Genomic DNA, 23,044 nt, shown 5'->3' on the forward strand with positions numbered 1-23,044 from the left:
CAGAAAATTTACGAACTGCAGCTTTAAATTGTAAATGTCATGAGAAAATTAATGGTGCAGTAGGAAAGGTTCTGTTGACACAGCAGTGTTATTTATATTATTTTGAAAATCTCCAGATGTAGTTTTAATCTCTTATTTTGTACATTTCAATCAAAGCTAGAAGGTACAGTTGTTTTTAGAAAAGTAATTTGTGATAAAATGAGTTTACTAATTTGTGATAATGCAAAAAAGGCCTTTAAAAAAGCACTCTGATATTTCTTAAGTGACTCACCAATATGTAATGCTTTGTTTTAAATTTTACAAAGTCTTAACAGTTCAATCAGCAACATTTCATTCATAACTGACTGTATATTTAAATTAGGTTCATTTCCAGTCTGATTTTAAAGCCATTAGGGAGAAGCAATGTTTGTATGTTTGTGTAGCAGAAAGAAACAAGAGGGTCTTAATTGCATATTTACACCATACAGTATATATTTCAGACTAATTACAATCCAGCTAAAGATAGTAAATAGCATTAAAAGAGGACTTAACATGATCTGCACAGCAATTTCAGCAATTAAAGACCAGTATTACAAAATTCAGAAGACATATGAATATCAAACCTGTTTGTGAACCACATGGAGGAACATGCTGGACTAAAAAGTGTTCCACCCGCCTCTGAAAAGATTAGATATTTCTGTCTTATTAGTCAATAAACATTTGAAAGATCAATTTAAAACATCACAGTAATGTAGCAACATCAGCCTAATAAATCCCCATTTTATTCTAGAAAGGGGTCGTGGGATTCAGTCACATTACGCACCTCCTCCAGCCACCAAAAAAGTCCAATATGAACTAATGTGTTGCCACAGGCTATATGAAGTGCTCCCTCTATGGGTCAATAAAATCATCACAGTAAAACAGCTGGGAAAAGTACCTAATTTCAAGGGATATTTGGATTAAAAGATGAATGAAATTTAGAACAAACATATTATATAATATTTCCAATTAATGTTGCATATCTATCTTTACTAAATAGCAGTTGCCAGCAACCAGTCAGATATCAAATTGATTGTACAATGTGTAAGCATTGGAATAAATACTAGTGCAAGACCTTAGGCAAAGTCTGGAGATATAGGCTTATATAAACACCTACCCACAGCTACAGATAACAGCATAATACATGAACTGGTTATAATGTGTGAGATTAGTCCTCAGAAAAAACATATACTGTATTTCAACATGAATCCTTAAAAAACAGCAATCCAGCCAGGATGGAAAACTCAGCGCTCAAAGTGGATCAAATGTCTCTGTACATGTATATAGAGGCACAACTAATAGTGATTTCTCCTCCAGTTTAGGGAGTGCCTCCTCTTCCTCTTCCTGTGGCTCTGCTCTTTTCTCTCAGGCCAAGGAAATCCAGTCACCATGGCTCGTTCCAGCTCCTCGTAATCCTCAACGTCAGAGTCCTCCTCCTCCTGGACAGGACAGGTCAGATCTGGGAACACCTCACACAGTTTGGAGGTAAAAAAGGACTGAAGACTGTGGCCTGCCTGAGCCACCTCTGAGTCCGGCTGGAGAGAGAAACAGCTTGGTCAGCATCTACAGTGTATCTGCTTTCTCAAGATCTAGAGACAACCATATGTCTGAGTATACTCCTCTCCTATACATATTTAATAATATATCAATATAAAGTATGTTGATACTAAATAATTGCATCAAAAAAAAAAAAAAAAAAAAACCTGTTGTAATCAGTATTTTTGTTTTGTTTCGCACTTAAGATATTATTTTTTTAGGGAATACAGGTTAAATTTAGTTGTTTTTTTTTAAATTTTATAAGCATACATTTAATAAATAGTATTTTTATTATAAATATTTTATATATAAAATATCATATATATTTATATATATAAAAGTGATGTCTGGCCTAAGAAAAACCTGACATCTACATGCTTTATTTGAATATTATAAAAAATTGGATAAAGGTTTTCTAAGCATGTTATGTACAGGGCTGGGTAGGTTACTTTTAAAATGTATTTCACTACAGATTACGAAATACATTTGTGACTTGTTTCGTTAGATTACCCAAGTTTTGTAACTTAATCTAAATACTTTAGAATACTCTGGAATACTAATATGTAACACAAAAACAAGGTAATTGCACATATTTATCTCACAATTCTGGCTTTATAACTCACAAATGCAACTTTATATCCCACAATTCGGAGAAAATAAAAACATGAATTACCTTGATTTGTGTTACATACTTATTAGTATTCCGAAGTATTCTAAAGTATTTAGATTAAGATACAAAACTTGGGTAATGTAACGAAATACGTTACAAATGTACACTAAAAAATAACTGTAAAAAAAAAACGAAACAAATTTACACAGTAAAATACCGCTTTCTATTGAAACAGTAATATACCGTAAAAACAATGCATTCTGGGTAATATTAATTGTCATTTTCGAGACAGCAACCTATAGGATACTTTCTCGAAAGCAACAAATATTACCCAGAATGAATTGTTTTTACAGTATATTACTTCAGTATATTACAATGCATTCTGGGTAATATTATTTGTCGTTTTCGAGAAAGTAGCCAATAGGCATCTTTTCTTAAAACAACAAATATTGCCCAGAATGCATTGTTTTTATGGTATATTACTGTTTCAAGGGAAAAACAGTATTTTACTGTGTAAATTTTTTTTTTTTTTTAGTGTATTTTGTAATCTGTAACCTGGTTATGTAGTTGTGCTTGGAGTCAATTGTTTTATTTGTGATAACGCAATGAAACATGCCAAGTTGTGCATATTTTTTTGGGACCGTCCTTAGAATCGCCTTAATCTCACCCAACACACACCCCACACCCCTTATGGCACCCCTATTAAAAAACAAATATTCCTTCTGGACATCACTTTTGGCCACTACTGTAGGTAAATGGATTGGGACAACCATCCATTATAGTTTGTTTTTATGCACCTGTTTGTAATTGGTGTCACTAAATGGCCACATACTTTTGGTAAAGTATTAAAGATTTGGTAAAGTTTTGGTAAAGTATGTAGTGTAGAAGAAATAAAGATGAATTTGGAGAATGCCAGATTGTGGCACTGTAAGTAGCCACTTATAAATTCATGTGATTTGATGGACAGGATTAGATGAACAACCTCCTCCACAACTTTCATTCAGAACTTCATTTATTATACAATGCAAATACACAAAATTAACTCAAATGGGTGTAGCTTTTTTTTAGCTTAATCTATTAAGAATTTAATTTCAACTAAATTAAACGGGATATTAAAAAAGTGATGCATAATCATTACATCAGCACGTGGTTTGAATGTGAATCAGTTATGAAATTAAATATTCAACACTAATGGCTAGGAGGAAGTATATTAAAAAAATAATGCATTTCACTCACATAATTGAACTTGGCACAGTTTTTGAACATGAGCAGGACATCAGCCACAAACTCTTGAGGGGAATGATAGTGTGTGTGGCTGTTTCTGCTGAGCCTGTTCCGAATGACAGACAAATCCATGGGTTTCTTGATGATCTGATAATAATGACGGGCCTACAAATAGATAAAGATAAAAAATGAACAGATTTAAAGTAATAAAAGTATCATCTACAAATATAAAATCATGAGATATTCATTTTAAAATTACCAGAGGGCTGACAGGCTCATGGAACGGGGCACTGAGAATGTTGCTGAGGATCAGCAGCGTCAACTTCTCGCATTTCTGTGATCAAACGACAATTCATCCATCAACAGAGATATTTCACTTTTGTTAGACAGACTGTAAATTTCCTGAGGGAGGAACTTTTTTTGGATTTAGACTCCCAGATCAGGTCACAGAATAGATCAGAGCTAGGCCAGATGAGACCCGACACCCCCTTCACTTACCCTCTGGTCACACGCTGACAGCCCATATGGCATCATGTCTGTGGACATCTGGACATTCTCACAGTCATATTCCACCTCTGGTTGCTCCACATCCCTGCACAGGGTGCAAATCCAGTCACCTCTGTGGAAGCCCACGATGGTAAAGGTTAGTTTCAGTGGTAAGCAAAGACAAAGGCGGATATGTGAAGTAGGAGGGATAATGGCTTACATAGGAAAGCTATGAAGTGGGGGGACATGGCATGACAGGTGAAAGACCTTTGGGCAACGATCACAGCATAGAAGATCTCCTCCAATGAGACAGACTGCACAAAAGTCCTCGTTCTCTATCTCAGGTCTTTCCTCTGCAGGCTGATCCTCAACAGCAGGTTCTGATACATTCTCAGAGCTGGTGGCATGTGGGAGAACCAGCCGCCCAGCCTCCGATTCAGACTCAGGTTCAATATTCAGAGTCACTTCGGCTGTGGAATCTGGATCTGATTCAAATTCCTGTTCAGAAGCTGAGGGCACTGATTCTGGTGGTTGCTCTGAAATGACATCTGATTCGGATTCGACCTGCAGTTCAGATTCAGCGCTCGGATCTGATTCCTGCAGGAGCTCTGATTCGACATCTGCATCTGAGCCCGGTTCAGCCTCTCTTGTGGATTCAGAACCCGTAACTGATCTGAGTTCAGATGGGAAGAGTATCGCTTCAGGTTCAGTTTGTAAGACAGGATCTGAATCATTGGAGATGGCTAGTACCCCAGACTCTTGGTTTATGTTGCAAAATTCTTGCACTGGAGGCTGAGAAACCTCAAGGGAGCCAGATGATTCACAACTATGCAGATGTTCTGGTGATAGCTGCTCTGTGGGCGACATGCTGTCCTCTGCCTGAACTGACTCTTTATCCAATGTTCCCTTCAAGGACATGAAAATTATTATAAATTGTGAGATGATATAAACCTTCTAGAGAAACATTTCATCAACATTAAAGTGATACCTGAGAAGTGACCTCTCTTTCTAACACCCCCAAGACAGTTTCTTCAGGTTTGAGTCCAGACTCTGTCTGAGAAGTAAGATCTGTGCTCTGATGGTTCTGTGGTGGATGTCGTGATACCAGGATCTTGAGTCGCTCAAGACACACAACTGGAACCTTAGAACCGTCCGGGGCTTCTTTGTCACTGTAGCAAACAAAAATACCCAAACATTTCAACCTATCTAGGACAAACTTGCAAATTTACTTGTAGGGCTGCATGATTAATAGAAATAAAGCCTATGATATAGTTTAGTGAGATTATCAAATTGCAAAGGCTGTGATTTAATTAAAAATAAGCACCGCGTGTACAGTGTCGCACTATGTTAATTTATGACCTGGTGTTTTCAATGTCTCAGAGTGGCTCAGTTTGCATTAAATACTGCTCCACACAAACACATCTCTGTATATGAGCCTGGGTCGCTTACATGTTCTCATACTTGTAATGATAGATATTAAGATATTAATATTTTATAATTTTACAGTTGTACAGTACAATATTTGTATTATTATTATTATTATTATTTTGATTATATTTTTCTTAAATAATCAAATTTTATTTTACAGTGAAATATTACAATAACATTTCTTATACTGTTTTATATTTTATTTAGTAATAATAATAATAATAATAAAAACAATTATTATAAAACGGTTAGTTCCTGTCCTTGATTCTGATTGGTCAATAGCTGTGTTTTATTCACGATAAAACACCACTATGACCGCTTCACCCAACGGTTCTGTGTATCACTACACAACACCCTTAGCAACCACTCTTAGCAACGTAAACTGTTTGTTCTCAATTGATATTGTTCATTGAAGCTTACTGTATTATGTAGAAGAGTATTGTGAGAAAGAGATTGATTGAGCGAGTTTATTACCTCCATTCATGATTAGCATTTTCCTTCAGGTCAGTCCTATGTTCATAATAAAAAATCTGTTTAAATGTCCAATGTATTATCTTGCTTTGTTAACAGTTAAGGGGTTTTCCCGTGACTGATAGCGCTAGTCAAAGCATTTGTCAGTTGCGTTTTGTTCCGTGTTCGCAACAATTCAGTCTTTTCAATGTAAAAGTCTTCGCCGCCATCTAATGGCGTAATAATGTAAATAAGGCTTTTACTGAAAGTTAACTTCATGAAAGTTGCATTGATACATATTTTTGGTTTTAATATTTATATTGTGTGGTAACTGTTTTATAAAAGCAATAAGGTACTTGTAAACTGTATGTATATTTATTATGTTTTAGTCATATTGATACTGTAAATAATCAACATTTTCAGCCAATTTCTGCAGCCCCACCAACAAGCACAGCAAACCTGGAGCTTTTTTAATCACATTTTAAATTGTAATTTCAATTTTCTTCAATTTTTTTTTCTTTCTATTTTTTTTTTTTTTTTTTTTTTAACACAAATTGTGCAGCACCAGTTACTTGTACATTTACTTAAATCAGTTATACCTGGTGTCTGGATCCTCTCGAGGCATTCTGTTCTTCTTTCTGGTTTTCAGCCTTTTGTTTTCATAGGCATATGCATAAACATTATCTAAAAACCAGGAAAGTGTTATTTAGGTTGATTAATCCACTACAGAATGTCTTCCTTTATTTATATCTCAAGTTAAACATCACAGAAGCTTATTTAGAAATGATAAATGGCCATTTTCACCTGGTTCAGACTTGTAGGTGGTCAGCGATGATGCATTGTGACTGCCTATACGTCCCGGGATCATCTCAGAAGCATCGAGTTGTGCACAGACCTGCTGAGATACAGGAACAGGTTTTGAAACATTGCCATTCTGTTGACAGGTAATGGATGCTGTGATGTCACAACATCAGCATGCAGACAAAATCAGTGAATATGAATGTGAGCGAACAGTGAACTTGTTAAACTGAATACAATTGGTTATGTGGGCTGCTGCATCTAATTTGTTCTCAAACAGAAAGAGGTTAAAGGAACTGTTTCCTAGACAACAGTTATCTCTTTTGATGCACATCATCTGGTTTATCCCTTAAAAGGCAAGTAATAGATCTGCATGCACTGGAACAAAGGTGTTTTGGACTGTATGACAGAGACTGAATGTTTGAAATGGACTTAAAAAGGAATCATGATGAAAAGCACTTCAGGACGAGAACATTTCATCAATGTCAATTACTATTAATATTAATATAGTGAATTATTCATATCAATGTACTATTCTTACCCTTTAGGGTATACTATTAATGTTAAACATGGACCCTACAAACCTTTTTGGAAATGTATTTTTAAGAGAACCCATTACAGAACCCATAGAAACAATGCTGAGCTCTGGGACAAACCCCACTAATGAAGTGGTTCTCAAGCTTTTGTTTTTCAATTTATGGATTTTTTTATTTTATTTTTTATAGCAATTAGGAGTGTACATAGATTAAAATATGTTACTAAAATAATTAAACTAAACAATTACAAATAAAATAATTAAATTGTTAAATTTTGGGGGTGAAATAAATTAAAAAATATCTCTTTTTTAAGTTGTTTTAGCTTATTTCAAAGCTTGTTTTGCCTTTATTTTAAAACATTTTAAATTATCTTGAGTCCGCCTTGGAAGTTTGTTGAGGCCCCCTGGTTAAGAACCACTGCGCTAATATCTAAATGTCTCTGTTTGTCTCAGCATGTATATAGTTTACCTGCTGCGTTGTGCATCCCTGGTCCCCAGCCACTGTTGCCAGGCTGTGAGCAACCTTGGTCGGCCTGTCTTTACAAAGTCTTTTACGAGGTCCTCTGGGCCCTACCGCAGTGCTCTGAGACCTGGTCGCCTGCTTCGAATCGGAGCGGCTCCGGCGGTCACCTCCCCGGCCTTGAGCCAGCGCGTACATCTCCAGCGCTGAGGATCTCTGCGGAAGAGAGCCAAACTCTCATTAGCGCAGCACTAGGCTAAAAGTGATCTCGACAGCTCTACAACCATAGCAACAGTGACAACAGATGACATGGAGGTGAGGAACAACAACCTTGAGTGTGACAACGCACAGTAGCTAGTTTGGAGCAATAGAACAATAACAAGCACACATCTATCAAACGGAGAGAAAAGTGCCGCAACTCAGAACGCTACAAAATAATTCTCCTGATAATATATGACTTAGTTACAGCACCAATTATCGTATGTAAATCCCACATCTGGGGCACGAAAAGGCTTCTTTGAATAAGCAGCATTAACACATCAGAGATTAGACTTTCTCTCCTCCACGGCCTTCTTCTTCTCTTGTCATAATTTCACTAATGCGCAAAGTTCTAGAAAAGCCCAAGCGACTGCATCCTTCACTAACACGACAAATGTCAGAGTCGGAGGCAGCAGCCCGTGCTCTCACTGAAGCCCCTCCTCCTTCTGCCTTTTAGCCCTCTCTTGGTTTTTTCTTCCTCGTCTTTCTATAATAATTACCTCAGGATTAAAAACACTCACCTGATAGAAGCCCAGGAGGAGAGGGTGGAATGAATCAAGCTGTAGAGAGAGTGTCTTGCAAGCATGTGTGGGTGAAGAGAGAAGGTAGGAGGTCTCAGAGACTTTAGAGGTAATCGTGTGGGCTCTACAGCGAGATGAAGAAAAATGCAACAGCCGGCTCCTTCAATTCCCCTAGCTTCTCATTAATGCCAGGTTAAGTAAATATGTGGTTGCACCCAAGAGCTTTTTCCCTCCCTTTAATCATGTCACAGTTATGGGCTGAAGATGATACATAAAAAAATAAATATTACACTAATTTGCCTCTGGAGTGCCAAATCTTACAGGGAAAGTGATTTTGATTGGTGTTTGTCCTAGGAAAATGTATCAAAAATACTGACATCAAGAGATCTAATAATAACTTCTATTGCCTGATTTGGTTCTCGTCCAATACAGCTCGAGGAGCGGTTGCTGAGCAGAGTGAGTCTGTATGTGTGCGCGCTATTGTGTGGTCTTAATTGTTTCTGAGCTCACACCACAGTTGTCCTCACTTATGTCTCACCATCTGCTTGCAGAGGTGCTATCTGCAGCTGTCAAGATGAAAACACATTACAGCGGCATAAATAGAGATGGTGCTGCCTGGAATGATTTGATTTCCTCTTTCTAAATTAATATTGAAGGTGGTGGAGCCCATTGCAATGTCGAGTTCACTATTCTCACGCTGTCACCCACTCCAAATATTAAAGCACAAGCACAGCAAAATGCTACGTTTGAATTGAAATAGCAAACTACAGACTATATATATATATATAAAAAAAAACGTACTATACAGTAATTCAATATAAACAATAGTTAAAATAATCACTAATAATTGAATATTAAATAATTTTTTTTTACTTTCATTTATAATTAATTATAAATGTTGTTAATTTTATGACCTCACAGAGCAGTGGTTTCCAATGTTTTTGTCTACAAGGCCACATTTTCCACAACAATATTCAAAGGCCCCTTGACTTTTCCAGTCATTTGTGATTTATGATAATGATTAAGGATAAAGAATTTTTAAAACATATTTTTATTCACAATGTCTATCTGACAAAATATTTTATAGCTTGGCCTAAGTATAGTTCATAAAAATTTATAAAAATGCCCACAGATTTTATTAATTTAAATGTTTTACAGGTCTACAAATCATACTTTATAAATAGGCTACCTAGGTATAAACCCTGGGTATATACCTAAGACAGTGGTAACCTGGTACTTTAACAAAAAAGTAATGAAGAAATATCTATTGTGTTGAGGAGTTTTAATTTAATTGTTGACTTTAAAGGGGTCATGATCTGCATTATTTTATTATTTTATGTTTCCTGAGGTGCACTTATAATGTTAGTATGATTTTTACATAAAAAATTGTCATAATTTAGAAATATAAGGCATTTTTCCTACCCTGATTTTAGCCCCCTGATTTGAACGCTGTTTTGAGGGGCATGACTGCTGTGAGACTTCAGTGTAAACACCCACTGCTGTGATTGGCTGACATGTTTGCATATGAAAATAACTAAGTATTACATGTCAAACTCTCGAAAACTTTTAGCACATTTTTACTATTACAGTTCTCAAGGTTTCCTAATCATGAAAAGCGGTGATCATAGCATTATATTTAGATTATATTTAGAAAGGTTGCAGTGATGAGTGTATAGCCGATCACAGACATGTTGAGTGCATGAATGCAGTGATCTCTTCATTGTAACTCAATTTCTGCACACTAACGAATGCTTTCATCATAAATAACAGAGCAAACACAATAATGTAAATAAGAGATTTGTTGATTTTAACAGGAGTTTTGGCGAGAGTCCAGAACTCAGTCACTGATAACCTAACGCTGTTTGATTGACAGCTACAGCGATTGTAAAGGGAGCGTTCTTTGATTGCTTTCTATACATAATTTAATCACATTTTAAATAACAGATTATTTTCATCCTACTAAGAGAAACAATGTGAAGTTCACCGTTTAGTCACTGGTTTGATTTACTGACAATAAACGATTTTGAGACAAAGAACATCTGACTGTACATGAATCATAACGTATCAGAAATCACTGGTCACTGGTGATTTTAGTTATGCATGTGCACGTAAACCGTATATATCAAATGATCTGTAACAAAGCAATAGTGAGAGGCACAGCATTGTTTTTTAACTTCAGGCTCTCTGCAAATCCAATGCAGCTACATTTTGCACTCTTCAAAGGCATGTTTATTGCTTAGTTGCTCTATCCAGTATTAGCGTCAGGCCTGTTATTTACCTACTACTTGTCATGCGCAAATCAGTGGCCGTGGCTACAGTGGTAACGATGCAGAAGTAGGCATTTATCTTCTTCTGCAGAAGCGGTCTTTCACCTATCTATGTCTAAATAAACAGGCACATTCCACAACCAGTCGTAATCTAGGCTTAGTTTAAGTAAAAGTTGATTTTGGACTAACAAGGAAACTTTCAGTTCTGAAACTTCTGAAACAGTATATTCTTGTAGTATGATGACCTGTTATATGTCAAAAGCTCAAGGAAAATTTGATTTCTCAATTAATGACCCCTTTTAAAGCTTGTTTTTTTCTTAATTTACATAATTTTATGTCATCTTGAGGGCCCCTTAAAAGTTTGCTGAGACCCCTAGTGGGCCCGGCCCCCTGGCTTAGAACTACTAATGAACCACATTCATAAATAAATAAAGAAGACAAAAAAAAAGATCAACTACCAAAAAGTCAGTATACTGTAAGGACCCCACACTGCAGCCCTCTTCAATGCCTCAGCACATTTGCAGTGCTGCTCAATGGTCTTTCATCAGCTAGGACTTGTGGTGTGGACCAGTTAACAGCACGGTTAACATGCAACCTTTGCAAGCACTAAAGAGCACCAGGCCTGAAGATTGTGGTCAGCATTGAGAGCAAAGGTATTGCTTTGCAAAATACAGATAAACAGACGCATTAATGAAACTCACCCTGTCGTCATCGATGCGAGCAACAATAGGTTGCAGTTCAACCATGGGCTGGTTGCTGGTGTTTGTGGTCTGCATTTGAGCCTGATTGTGGACATGTGGCAGCTCTCTGTCTGGTGATGCCTCTTGCCCTGTGACTGCTTCAGGTGCAGATGTTTGCCCTCTTCCATTAGGAGACTGGCCTGGTGCAGAGTTTCTCCCGTCCATGACAGTCTGGTTGGAATTAGCAGGGAGCGGCTCGGGTAGCGGGTGGTTGTTGGATCCGACAGGCTGCCGGGGCAAAGCAGAGCTGGTTCCATGCTGGACGAGGTCAGATCCAGGGTGAGAGGTGGACTGCTGTATAGGCTGAGCTCCAGTTGGATGCATGGGGACAGATGTATCAGCCTCCCAGCAGCTGTGAAGGGACGGTGGGGAGCTCCGCCTAGCGGCTTGAGGACACTGGGCAGGGAATTTATCCAAAGAGACGGATTGAGTTGATCTGCAGTGAAGGCAGCAGAGCTGGGGCTGGCAGAAGGTCTGGTAGGCACAGCCAGGTTCCCTCACCGCATGGCACAGAGGAGGCATTGCTATGCATGGGACAGGCTGGGGTCGCAAGATACTAGGGTGACCCACAACCTCTGAGTATGAACGACTTCCACCTTCAACAACCAGCTGACCTAAAGCAAGGAGGAATCATTACAATGACTGTGCGGCAATAGATACAGTATTCATTTCATCTTACTTCTCCACCAGTGTTAATCTTGTATTACTGACAAAATCGTTAACAAAAGGTTTTTATATATATATATAATCAATGATAATAGACTAAATGAACACATTATGATTCTAATTATTTAAAATTATTAATAATCTTTTATTATTATTTATAATTATAATGATTTTAGTTAAAACATGCTATTGATGAAAATATGATACATTTAAATTAATATACTGTATAAACTGTTTGAACATTTGGTTTAACTTTGCTCTCTCATCAACTAAAACGTTATTTTTGCTGAGTGAAATTAAATGTAACTTTAGTAAAATTGACAAACAAACATTATAAAAAAAAAATATTATTTTATGATATATGATATTTTCATCCAAACACAAAACTAAAACAAAAATATGTGCTATTTTTTAAGAAATTTAAATATTATTTAAATATATACTTAAAAATTTCCATTGATCTCCATTCCAAACCGAATGGAAGTGATATAATGGTATTTGCATATTGCACTGTGATTGGCCTATTCAGTTTACCTAAAGTAGACATCTGCTTGGTCCAGAAGCTGGCATCCCAGTTAAACTTGATTTTCAACGGGGTCCAAGCCTCTGAGAGCATCAGTGGCTCCAGTAATTGCTGCATCTGAAGAGCAATCTGACAAATGAATTATAGATCAAACCTCATGATTACAGAGACACTAAGTTATAAATATTGTATGCAATTCTGGCAGTCAAACTGAAACTCTTACTGCACTCTCTATTTTTAAGTCTGTGAGAGCATGATTAAGCCTAATTTTAAGAGATCTAAATGCAGTGGTAAAAAGAGGTGAGGCTGCTTTAAACTAATAGCGCTGACATCTTTTTGAGACCTGCCAGAAACACAGCAGGCAGCTGCCAGGAATCTTAACATCTGAAGCCCACTTGGACGTGGAGAAAATCCTACCAGCTCTTTGCTAAATAGCAGCGGATTGCGTCTGTGGTGGGCCGTAGCCCAGGTAATGAAGTTCTGCACGTGCTCCAGCTGGCTGCACAGCTCTATGGCCCCCTGCAGCTGGTCCTCCAGACGTTGCTTGAAATCACTGGAGATACTCTGCACCGGAAGACAACGACAAAAACATGGATCTCCTCAGCACTTTTCCCAAGATCCCCATCTGTTTGAATATGTCACTACTTGGCGGAATCTGCCTATTTTGCATGATTCGCTCTGAAGACGCTCTGTTCCGCACGCTCCATCACCAGTACATCCATCGTCAGCTGGATGTTTGGAGATGAATACGTTTGGAATGGCGCAGAAAGATGGAGAGGAAAAACGAGGGAAAAAAGTAATTACCTCCAGTTGTTCTATTAATAGGTTGGCCCGTTTGTTAAGCTCGTTCATCATAATCATCTTTGCCATTTTTATCTGGTTCTCTGCCTTCCTCTGCGTGATCTTTATACCGTGGAGCCTGGACAAATGGAAAGAAAAACGAACAGGCAGATGGCTAAGGGAGGATAAACAAACGGTACATCTGGATGCTTGAACATCTGCTGAAATCATTCAAAGGAAGTAATGGATCTTGTTAATGTCATTATACTTCATGTAATCTACGCTTGTTGTCTGTTAACATTTTAGATGAGTAATGGGCACGATTTGCTTAATTAGCATTAACGCTAACATTAGTAGCATCATGGAGGTGGAATCGGTGAGATATTGTCCCACCTGCCCTGGATCTGTTTAGCGGTGCTCTCCACAGCTGATCTTTTCTCCTCCACTCGGGCCATGAGGTTCTGCAGGAGCCAGCGCTGGTCTTGCAAAGCTTTCCCAACATGCACCAGCCTATAGACAAAAAACCAACAGCAAGCAGTGTTGGGGAAAGTTACTTTTAAAAGTAATGCATTACAATATTGCGTTACTCCCTAAAAAAGTAACTAATTGCGTTACTTAGTTACTTTTTATGAAAAGTACTGTAATGTGTTACTTTACTTTTGTGTTAGTTTTTCTCACATTGGCTGGGCTTGCTTGTTTTTTAATAACAACAAAAAAGTTCTATTTTTGGCAAATGTTAAGGCTATTTCACACCAAAAGTGAAATGAATAAGCCTCAGGCTGAAGGAAAATGCATATTTACGCCTGTACAGTAGAGGGTTTTAATCCATTCTGGATAAAAGAAGAATAAGATACAGGAGAAGGAAGTTCAACACTCTTATTTCTAAATCTAATCTAAAGTAATTAGATCATTAAAGGTCAGCAGCAAAGACAATGGTTAATAAAGTGAGATTAAATACATAAAGTATATTTGTGTATTTTAATACAGTTAATTATTACAAGTTTGCATAAAATTCTGAGATTGCATATCATTGTTTTTATTCATTTTGAGGAATACTGAATGTTTTCGTGCAAGTGAGATGAGTAAATGCATGTTCACATTTATTCTAGAACTACAATAACCATCATGTTCACACAGCGCATAACACCTCTGCACTTTATTTCTCTCAAGATGAGGACAGGAGAGCTGTCAGTCAATAAATGTGAAAAAGTAACTTGCATTACTTATTTGAAAAAGTAACTTAGATATTTTGTTATAAATTGAAAAAGTAATGCGTAAATTTACTAGTTACTTGAAAAAGTAATCTGATTACGTAACTCAAGTTACTTGTAATGCGTTACCCCCAACACTAACAGCAAGTAAAGCACCTTTGACTTTTAAAGTTTACACACAACATGCTCGATAGCATATATTTGTTGATGCGTGAGAAAGTGGCCACCTGTTCTGTCTGCAACTTTGACCATGTGTTTAGAAATTTGTATGAGAGAGTGTCTGCAAGCGCTTGCATGTAACCAGTGCATCGTGAACGTAGGCATACATGTCAGTGGGTATGTGTCCTCTACACATACCGGTGGTCTTTGTGGGCGGACAGGTGACAGATGCTGCAGGCCATGAGGTCGCACGTTTCACACAGGAGTTCCAGAGGCTCCTGTTTATGAAGAGGACACATGACAACAGCATGCCCGCAGCAACCGGCTCCTGAGAAACGCAACACAACAGAGGAGAGGAAATGAGGGGTAATTAGCTGATGCCCATTAAGAACACATTAACTGTAATCAAGAATCACATATCTAAAAGAAATATTACAAACGTACAATTGAAAAATGCATAAAAACAAATGTGTTAATATAAGCATATGGAATTTCTCAGGGGTTTAATGAGGTTTTAAGTATGTTCAAATCATTTTGACCAATACAGAGCGAAAGACCTTGTTGGCCTCTGTGAGTCAGTCTCTATGCTAGCTTCATTTATTTTTAGTGGAACAAAGCACATCAAAATGCTTATAAATATTTCTGGACGTATAAATGCATAATTTTTCCAGCAAAAGAAAAAGAGATAAATATGGAACACAGCAGAGCTTTGATCAATCAGTTAATGTCTCATTAAAAGCTCTGCCAATACGAGGAATGTAACTTTACATGTGCTTTTGAAGAGCCAAATAAAGTAACAGATACTGCTTTCACGTGCGCCTTCAGAATGGCCCACATTTCTGACACACACCATGCACTGGACGTTTAAAAACCGTCAGATCAGAATGCTAAGTTGCATGATCGTATAAATTACATACACAGACAGATTTTAACTATTTTATTTTATTTTTTAAGTAATTATAATACTTTAGTTGCATTTAAAGAACCAAATAAAGAAGAGATACTGTTTTCACGTGTGCCTTCAGAATGGCCCACATTTCTGACATACATCCAGCACCGGACATTTAAAAACCATCAGATCAGAATGTTTCTTGATTATACAAACTACCCAGCTAACAAAAAGATGTTCTAAGAACGTTTTGCTAACATTCCCATTGAGTTATAAGAACGCTATGTCTGAAAGTTGTCTAACGTTCAAAACATCCAGTTTTAAAGGCCCACTGAAGTGCCTTGGAATGCGCAGCATTATTCAATGTGTTGACCTAATTTGAACCGAAACAGGAAGACAGGGCGGGACATATCGAACAGCTCCTCCCCTTTTTTAAAATAGCCAATAGCGTTTCGTTTATATCACAGCTCGGCCAGAGCCATTGAGCTTGGTAAAGCCTCAGTTTCCTTCTAATCTCTAACCGTTTCTCTTATTAATCTCCTCCATATCGCTTTAAAAATATAGAATTCTGTGCAGAGTTCAAATGGGTCCGATGCTTATTGTGGTCCGAGCCGACTTGAGGATATGATCGCTCTGTGCTATCGTGTCTCTGGACTGGAGCAGACTGTGTGCGCTGAGGTTCATGTGACACTAATGTAAAACCAGACTTCATTCACCTCAATGGAAAGCATATTTATACTGTCTTAATCGTTCCCTATCCCCTATATAGTGCACTATGTGCCATTCACCATTTAGAAAATAGTAAATGTGTGTAAACAAGTGACCAATTTTAGCTGCAGCTTCAGCGTCTATTTATAATGTAGGGGGCTGGACATTTTAGATTCTAGAGAGCATTTGATTGGTCAGAAAATCTAATGAGAAGCTAAAGTCCACGGTGATGTCATGAAAATCCATGATCCATTTTAGCAGGTGAGAGACTGTAAGTTTTGAATGCTTATATCTCCTAAATGCGAATTTTGTTATTGTTTTGGAACACACAAGCTTATTCATAAAATTCATATTAAAAGCTAAAAAAACTTAAATTCTGATTTCAGGGGGACTGTGTTTAAAATGTTTTTTAGAATATTTTTATTTAATATTTTTAATATATATATATATATAAACTAGATGCAACTGCTTGTTTCAGCTCTACACATAAAACCCCCAAATTCCACCAAAGATGTCTGGCTAGGTTTCTCCAGAAATGAGTTTGTTTGATTACACACATCTCCTTGAACCTGAGCCGAAGCGAACAACATAAACAAATAAATCAAACATTCTCATTTCCATTCCATTATACCAAAAGTCCTACTCTTAATAAAACATTATCACTTTAGCAGTCCCTTTGCATATATAATTCTGTGACCAGAGAGAGTTAGTCAGGCAGAATGCAGAACTCCATTAGAAATGAAGGACCTCGACCGACAGCACCTGTCACACTGGATCTACTGTCTGTCCATCAGAAGCGCCGGCTGGCTGATGCTGTGACAGTGCAGGGTAGACAGAGACACGTTGACACATTGCACAGGGAAAGAGGGTGTTAAAAGTACGAGACCACAGGCTCCAACACTGATGAGCTCCCACTGCCTCAGTGCATACTGGTGACCGACCACATCCTGCTTCACACCCGCACTTCTGTTTCTCTCACACTCTACCACTCTTTCTCTCTCATCTTTCTTTTCTGTCGTTCTTTTTGTCACTTTACCACTCCTCTTGTTTTCTGTGAGGACTTGTGGTGTTGTTATCATATATTAAATGGATTTCAAAGCGCCTCATGTAAAAGCTCAGGAGTATCGAGTAAGCTAGGATTGGACAGGCTGGCCAAATTTGTGCTGCGTTTGCTGAGAGAAAATCAGTTTTAGAAAGTAGGTCACATAAAAAATACAACGCTACAATACATCACAGGATAATTATTCACACTTATTATAAAATGCATTATTCATTGTGTTAAAGAAGAGGGGTTAGAAAAATATGGCGCAGAGCTGATAATGTCCGGTGGCTAAGAGCAGAAATGTGCAAGCAAACAGCCAACTGAAACTAAAAGTAGAAAGTAATTACAGATTGGTAAAAGAGAGACGGTCTTGCCTATTTCAGATGGTGACGGAGGGTCTCGCGGCTGGTGCTGCAGATCAGAGGGTTGAGTGGAGCCTCTCTCATGCTGGTGCAGGTCTGTGCACTGGAAACACAGCCACTTGTTGCAGAAGGTGCACAAGCTCTGTGCCATCCGGGGCTCTGAACACTCAGAACAGCACTGAAGCACAAGCAGATACATTTATAATGATTCTTTGGCATTGCGATAGAATGGGATTTGCTGACACATCTGTCAGCCTCAAATGAGTGGGTGTCTTATGCATTTGATCTAGCAGTAGCAGCTGAAGTAGCATCTGTAAATATCTCAAGTAGCACTTTAAAATTGCAAAAGAATTTTTTTTGTTTGTTTGTTTCAACCCCATTGACTTTCAAGATATCTTCTTTTGTGCTCTACAGAAGAAAGAAAGTCGTGGAGGTTTGATTTTTTGGGGTGAATTATCACTTTAAACTACTGGATACGTCTACCGGGACTTAATATTTATAATCCAAGCATTGTTGTCATGAAAAACATTCATTCTGTACCCCACACTTTAATGAGAGCAAAGCTGCCTGTTCAAAGGATGCCAAAAATATTCACATTTACATTCCGCATTATTCCCGAAAAAGCAAAAGCAGAAAGACAATAACACATTATGCGTCATCTGTGTGTCACAAGAAGCTGCAGTTTGCTGATCACCTCAGTGTCAACTCAAAGACAATTCAAATCTTGCATTATCAAACCCTCCAAATCTCCCTGAAAAATTCAATGCATGAGCATCTTACCTTCTCCATGGTGGTGGCGGGATCCAGATTCCTCGGTGAGAGCGTGAGAAAGATTGTGATATCCAGCCGAGCAGCTCTCGCAGCAGTGAGGCAAGGACACGGCAAGCCTCTGACACAGCTAGAGCTCCACACCACACTGTGACAGCTCTACCTGCGGCAGGAAGTAGTGCACACTGCACACTTTAACCCCAGCGGAGTAGACTCCTGAGCGCTCCTCTTCGTGTGCCCTCAGCCGTGGCCGGCGCGTAGCTCTCCTCATTGGCTTCCTGCAGCTGCTCGAATCCCGAATCCTTCCCTCTGACAGCCACCATGATCTTTCTTCTTAAATAAGCCTGTTCATAATAATTGGGAATTAGGGAGGGCTGATAATTATTTTTTTTTCTGGGACAAAATATCCCCGGCAGCCCTTGTTGCCAAAAATGGAAGGGGAGAGGTGCCAGATGACCTACAATATTTAAGAGAATCGCACGGAGGAGCACACGCGAAGGGTGTGAGATGGATCGGGGATGAGGGAACACGTTGGTGCCCTCCTTCCTCACTTCCTTAGATCAGCACTAGTAAGGGACAGGTCCCTCCGGACCGGACCCGCTCCCACGTAACACGCTGAAACCGGGTCAGCCTTCTCCAGGAGCAGATGGGAATTGAGATGTGCTCGCACAATGCCCTGCAAAGCGTGAAATCAATTATGATCGTATCACACTTCATCTTCTCGAAAGAATTTTGAGGCATGACTTCTTCAAAATCTTTCAAAGGTAGGAGATGTTCAACAGCCAATGCATAAAGGGGGAAAATGGGGTGGGCAAACGGGATTGACGTAAACTAATGAAACCGTATGTAACCCGAACTGACATAGGTGTCGTGCAGATCCCCACTAAGAAACCACCGTGAGTCTGCCTGACAACAACCCCTGCAGCCTGACCTACAAATCTGACAACTCTCTCTTCCTCTAGAGCTGCTCATGGGAGCTTAAAACCATCCGATTCCCCATTGTGTACCCACAGACCCACTTTAAAACACAATTAGTCTACCCAGCCAGTCTTTCTCTTGTTCTCCGGGCAGACAGGCGTGCCTGCGTCTCCCGTCTTGCCTTCCATGCCACTCCATTTGGCTTTTAAAACAAAAAGCTCACGCTCACGCTCTCTCTCTCGTACTGCCAGAGATGACTCCTTTCTCCAGTAAGTGAATTCAGCATGAGTATCTTTCTGCCTGAGCAAGCACAGCCATCTCTAGAGAAAGTACATTAATAGAAACTTGAGAGGAGGTTCCTCCCCTGGAAGAACACCTTAGTAACATCCATTAACATCATTGGTTATGAGATCATGACAGGGGAATGGCAGATTTACCCATAGCAGATGGTAATGTCTCACTACAGATTATTCAATTCATTATGTCTTCACTCATTACAAGTTATATTAGCCAATTATCGGTTTGCAGATTGAAGTCTTAACGCACACCAATAAAAAGCCTTTTTCGGTTATTTGAAAGAATGTAGTATATCCTTTATATAAGTGATACAACTTAATCTGATGTTTAAATTACATTTGGGCCTCTGAGATGATTATTTCCTTTTCATGTGTAAATATGCAAAGATATTTGTCTAGTGAGACATTTAAATGTAGCATATTGAAATGATGTGATGTCCCATTAAACAAACTATCCAAACGGCTGTCAAAGTCATGTGATTTAGTGTGAAAATGAAGAAAAAAACCTGCCAAGATCTTCAAGCACACAGTTGAGAGGTTACTTCATAGGGAAAGCTACTGCACAGTATGGGATGTTTTCATGTACTTGATAGTTGCAAATAGTTGTAATAAAAAAGTAAATCTTATTAATTGGGGAAAAGAACAATATCAATATCATTGTAACAGGTGAAAAGGGCAACACTGAAAACATAAAAAAAAAAAAACATTTACATAAAAATAATAAAACATCTGAGCTAAAATGTTATGAGATTAATTGAATCCAGTGATATCTTGCCCCTATTATGCTGTACAGCGATAAGATAAGTGTAACCACTAAAAGTGACTATGATAAGCTACCACAAAGACTAAGCTATTGCAGAACAAACATCGCACATTAGATCAGTATGCTAAAAAGTTAGGCTATAGCCTATATATTCATACACAGGCTACAAGTTACAGTCAAACCAAAATGTATTCAGACACCTTGAACACTTCATTCATTAATACAGTTTATTCACTATAGTTTAAAAATGGTAATAAAATATGACAAGATTTCAGAGTTAAACCGTGTCAGAAAATAATAATCTTAATTATGTCAGATAACACTTAAGCAAAACATGGTCAGGTCAAAGTGTCTGAATAATTTTTGGTTCCAAATTTTTATCAGTTTTACTGGTAGTCCACTGTATGAAGAATTTTTGGGTATAATATGTCACAGTTTACTTCATTTTGCTATCCTCACTTACATAAATGAACTATAGTGTCCTGTACCCACTAGTAAAAATATATCAAAAATATAAAAAATGTCTGAATAATTTTTGGTTTGACTGTATATAGGTGTGAATTAAGGGTCAGGGGTCTTACAGTAATTCAGAACAAAGGAAGTAAAAACCTTTTTAGAGGAGTCTTAGTAAATGGACATTTTCATATAACTTTTTTTAGTTTTTCATACAAGTATGGATAAAAGATGATAATAATAATAATAATAATTGCAAAAAGTTGCAAGTCATAACCAAAATTAGACGCCAAATAGACGCTAATAAACAAAAGTTGTGTTCGCCCAAAGGAGGGCACCAACCATAACAACACTAAGCTGCGCACGCGCTTTCCATTATGGTCCATTTCGGATTTGTACGCTAAGTTATTGTGGATCACTTTATTGAATAACGTAAGTCTAACACACACACACACACACACACACACACACACCCTTTTTCCCAGAGTTAATTTAAAACATTTTATAGGCTAACTGACGTTTAGCTAGTTCCAAATTAGCCTACAATTTGCGTTAATTGCAAGACACGAAACTGACAGATAGCGCCCCCAAATATGATCTTTACAGTAGGGAACATAAAATAATTTTGCAGAGGTTTGAATGTCATAGCCATTAAAAATCATACTTACACAAAAAGTCGTAGTAGCCTATAATTCGCACACTGAATAAGACAATCAATCAAAAAGGTGGAAATCAATGCTACTGTATCAATCGATGCGTGCGATTTTAACCTGTAAATTACAGTAATTGGAGTCAATATGGGAGGCAAATACCTCTTGAGTGAAACAATTCTTGTTAAAGGATTTTACATAGAGAAATAATTCCCATTTAAGCCCCTCTATAGTTATTTCGCGCCATTTAATTATTTACTTCAACAATACAATAAAATGAATAATATTAAAGACAGCAGTCAGTCTGTACCCCAGGAATACTTTCTTAGAAATGAGGTGCTAAAACGAACGCGTTGAATAACATACGAAGCACATGCACATGTGTAAGTTGTAATATGTCAAAATGCGCACTATAGACCTCTGCGTTTTTGGGAGAATCTTCTCGCACACCCCACAGATGGGATGGGACTCCACAAAATCCTGCACAAACTGCTCATATACGCGCAACATTTGTATTAGAGCGTCATTGATATAAACACACTGACGATAGAAAATGAAATAGTGATGAACGCAAGCACATAATGAGTTTGAACCGCACCTTGCTTCTCTTGAAGAGGCACAAATCCAAAAACCATCCTCCTCCTCCTCCTCCTCTTCGGTGGCTGGAAGATTGTAGCGATATCAGCAATGCTTCAGTGTCTAAACAGCTTCATATAACCATATCCTTAAAAGTCTTTCCACCCCTGGAGACTATATTTCTGATACGCTTGTGATTTTATTCCCTATACCGCTTAAGCGCTGCAACTGTCAAAAGCACAATCGTGCATACATCTATAGTCTAGATGCACAACTTTCAGTGTGCAGACTCCAGTAGCTCTGTCATCTGTGGAAAATATCTAGCACAAGTAATCAAAGTTATAATGGAAGCGACCGCATTATCAATCCTGTCCTTCACCTCCCGTATTTTTTCGTGATACGCACCCCGCGTTGCGCACTAAAGTTCTTTACCTTTAAATGTCGTCTGCATCCAGTCCAGCAGATGGCGCCTTTGCCTCAGGTTTCAGGTGAGGAAATAACGATTAAAAACGTTGCTTGTCTAGTGCTGACGGAATAAATCATAAATCACATTATTCTTATCAGTTGTTAGGGTTAAGTAAACGTGTTTTAATTGGAATAAAATGGCACTTATATATAAATATAGGCTCTTTTTAATTTTCGGATTTGGTTAAAAAAATAAAAGTGCAGATTCGTGGTAATGTTACAGCACATATTTTGGTTAGTTTCTTGGATATAGTATCTAGACTGTAATTAGTATTTTGTATGTAATTATTATTTGGCACCTAGTTCAACACCTTTTATAATTCCTACATTTTCTTTCACGGATTTTAACACGTTTTGTCGACCAAAATAAATCTCTCTGGGTAGCCATTTGACTGACAGCTTTCCTGAAGTGTCATTGTTTTTCTTGGTAGTGCTACAAGACACATTTGTTGTGGCACTTATGGAGAAAGGTGTCGGTTCTGCA

General features: G+C 38.0%; 1 protein-coding gene across 3 annotated transcripts; it reads right to left on the minus strand.

Moving 5' to 3' along the window:
* Positions 1–446: 446 nt before the first annotated feature.
* Positions 447–22,546, minus strand: trim66 (tripartite motif containing 66). 3 transcript variants are annotated; one of them, XM_051899027.1, is made up of 18 exons: positions 22,118–22,538; positions 18,452–18,783; positions 17,684–17,849; positions 14,869–14,998; positions 13,694–13,810; positions 13,325–13,439; positions 12,938–13,084; positions 12,532–12,649; positions 11,293–11,945; positions 7,555–7,761; positions 6,557–6,647; positions 6,352–6,436; positions 4,863–5,043; positions 4,095–4,780; positions 3,887–4,007; positions 3,648–3,722; positions 3,401–3,553; positions 447–1,553 (listed from the first exon to the last, which is right to left on the minus strand). In XM_051899027.1, the coding sequence occupies exons 2-18, from the start codon at positions 18,458–18,460 to the stop codon at positions 1,314–1,316; spliced, it is 3,294 nt and encodes a 1,097-aa protein (XP_051754987.1). In that variant the 5' UTR covers positions 18,461–18,783; positions 22,118–22,538; the 3' UTR covers positions 447–1,313. The 3 variants fall into 3 exon arrangements, with proteins under 3 accessions (XP_051754987.1, XP_051754986.1, XP_051754988.1); XM_051899026.1 differs by having other exon boundaries at positions 6,557–6,650; XM_051899028.1 differs by lacking the exons at positions 447–1,553; positions 3,401–3,553; positions 3,648–3,722; ... (1 more) ...; positions 4,095–4,780; positions 4,863–5,043 and having other exon boundaries at positions 5,600–6,436; positions 6,557–6,650; positions 22,118–22,546.
* Positions 22,547–23,044: the final 498 nt, after the last annotated feature.

Source organism: Ctenopharyngodon idella, chromosome 7 (genome assembly GCF_019924925.1).
Source record: "Ctenopharyngodon idella isolate HZGC_01 chromosome 7, HZGC01, whole genome shotgun sequence".
NCBI classification, from domain to species: Eukaryota; Metazoa; Chordata; class Actinopteri; order Cypriniformes; family Xenocyprididae; genus Ctenopharyngodon; species Ctenopharyngodon idella.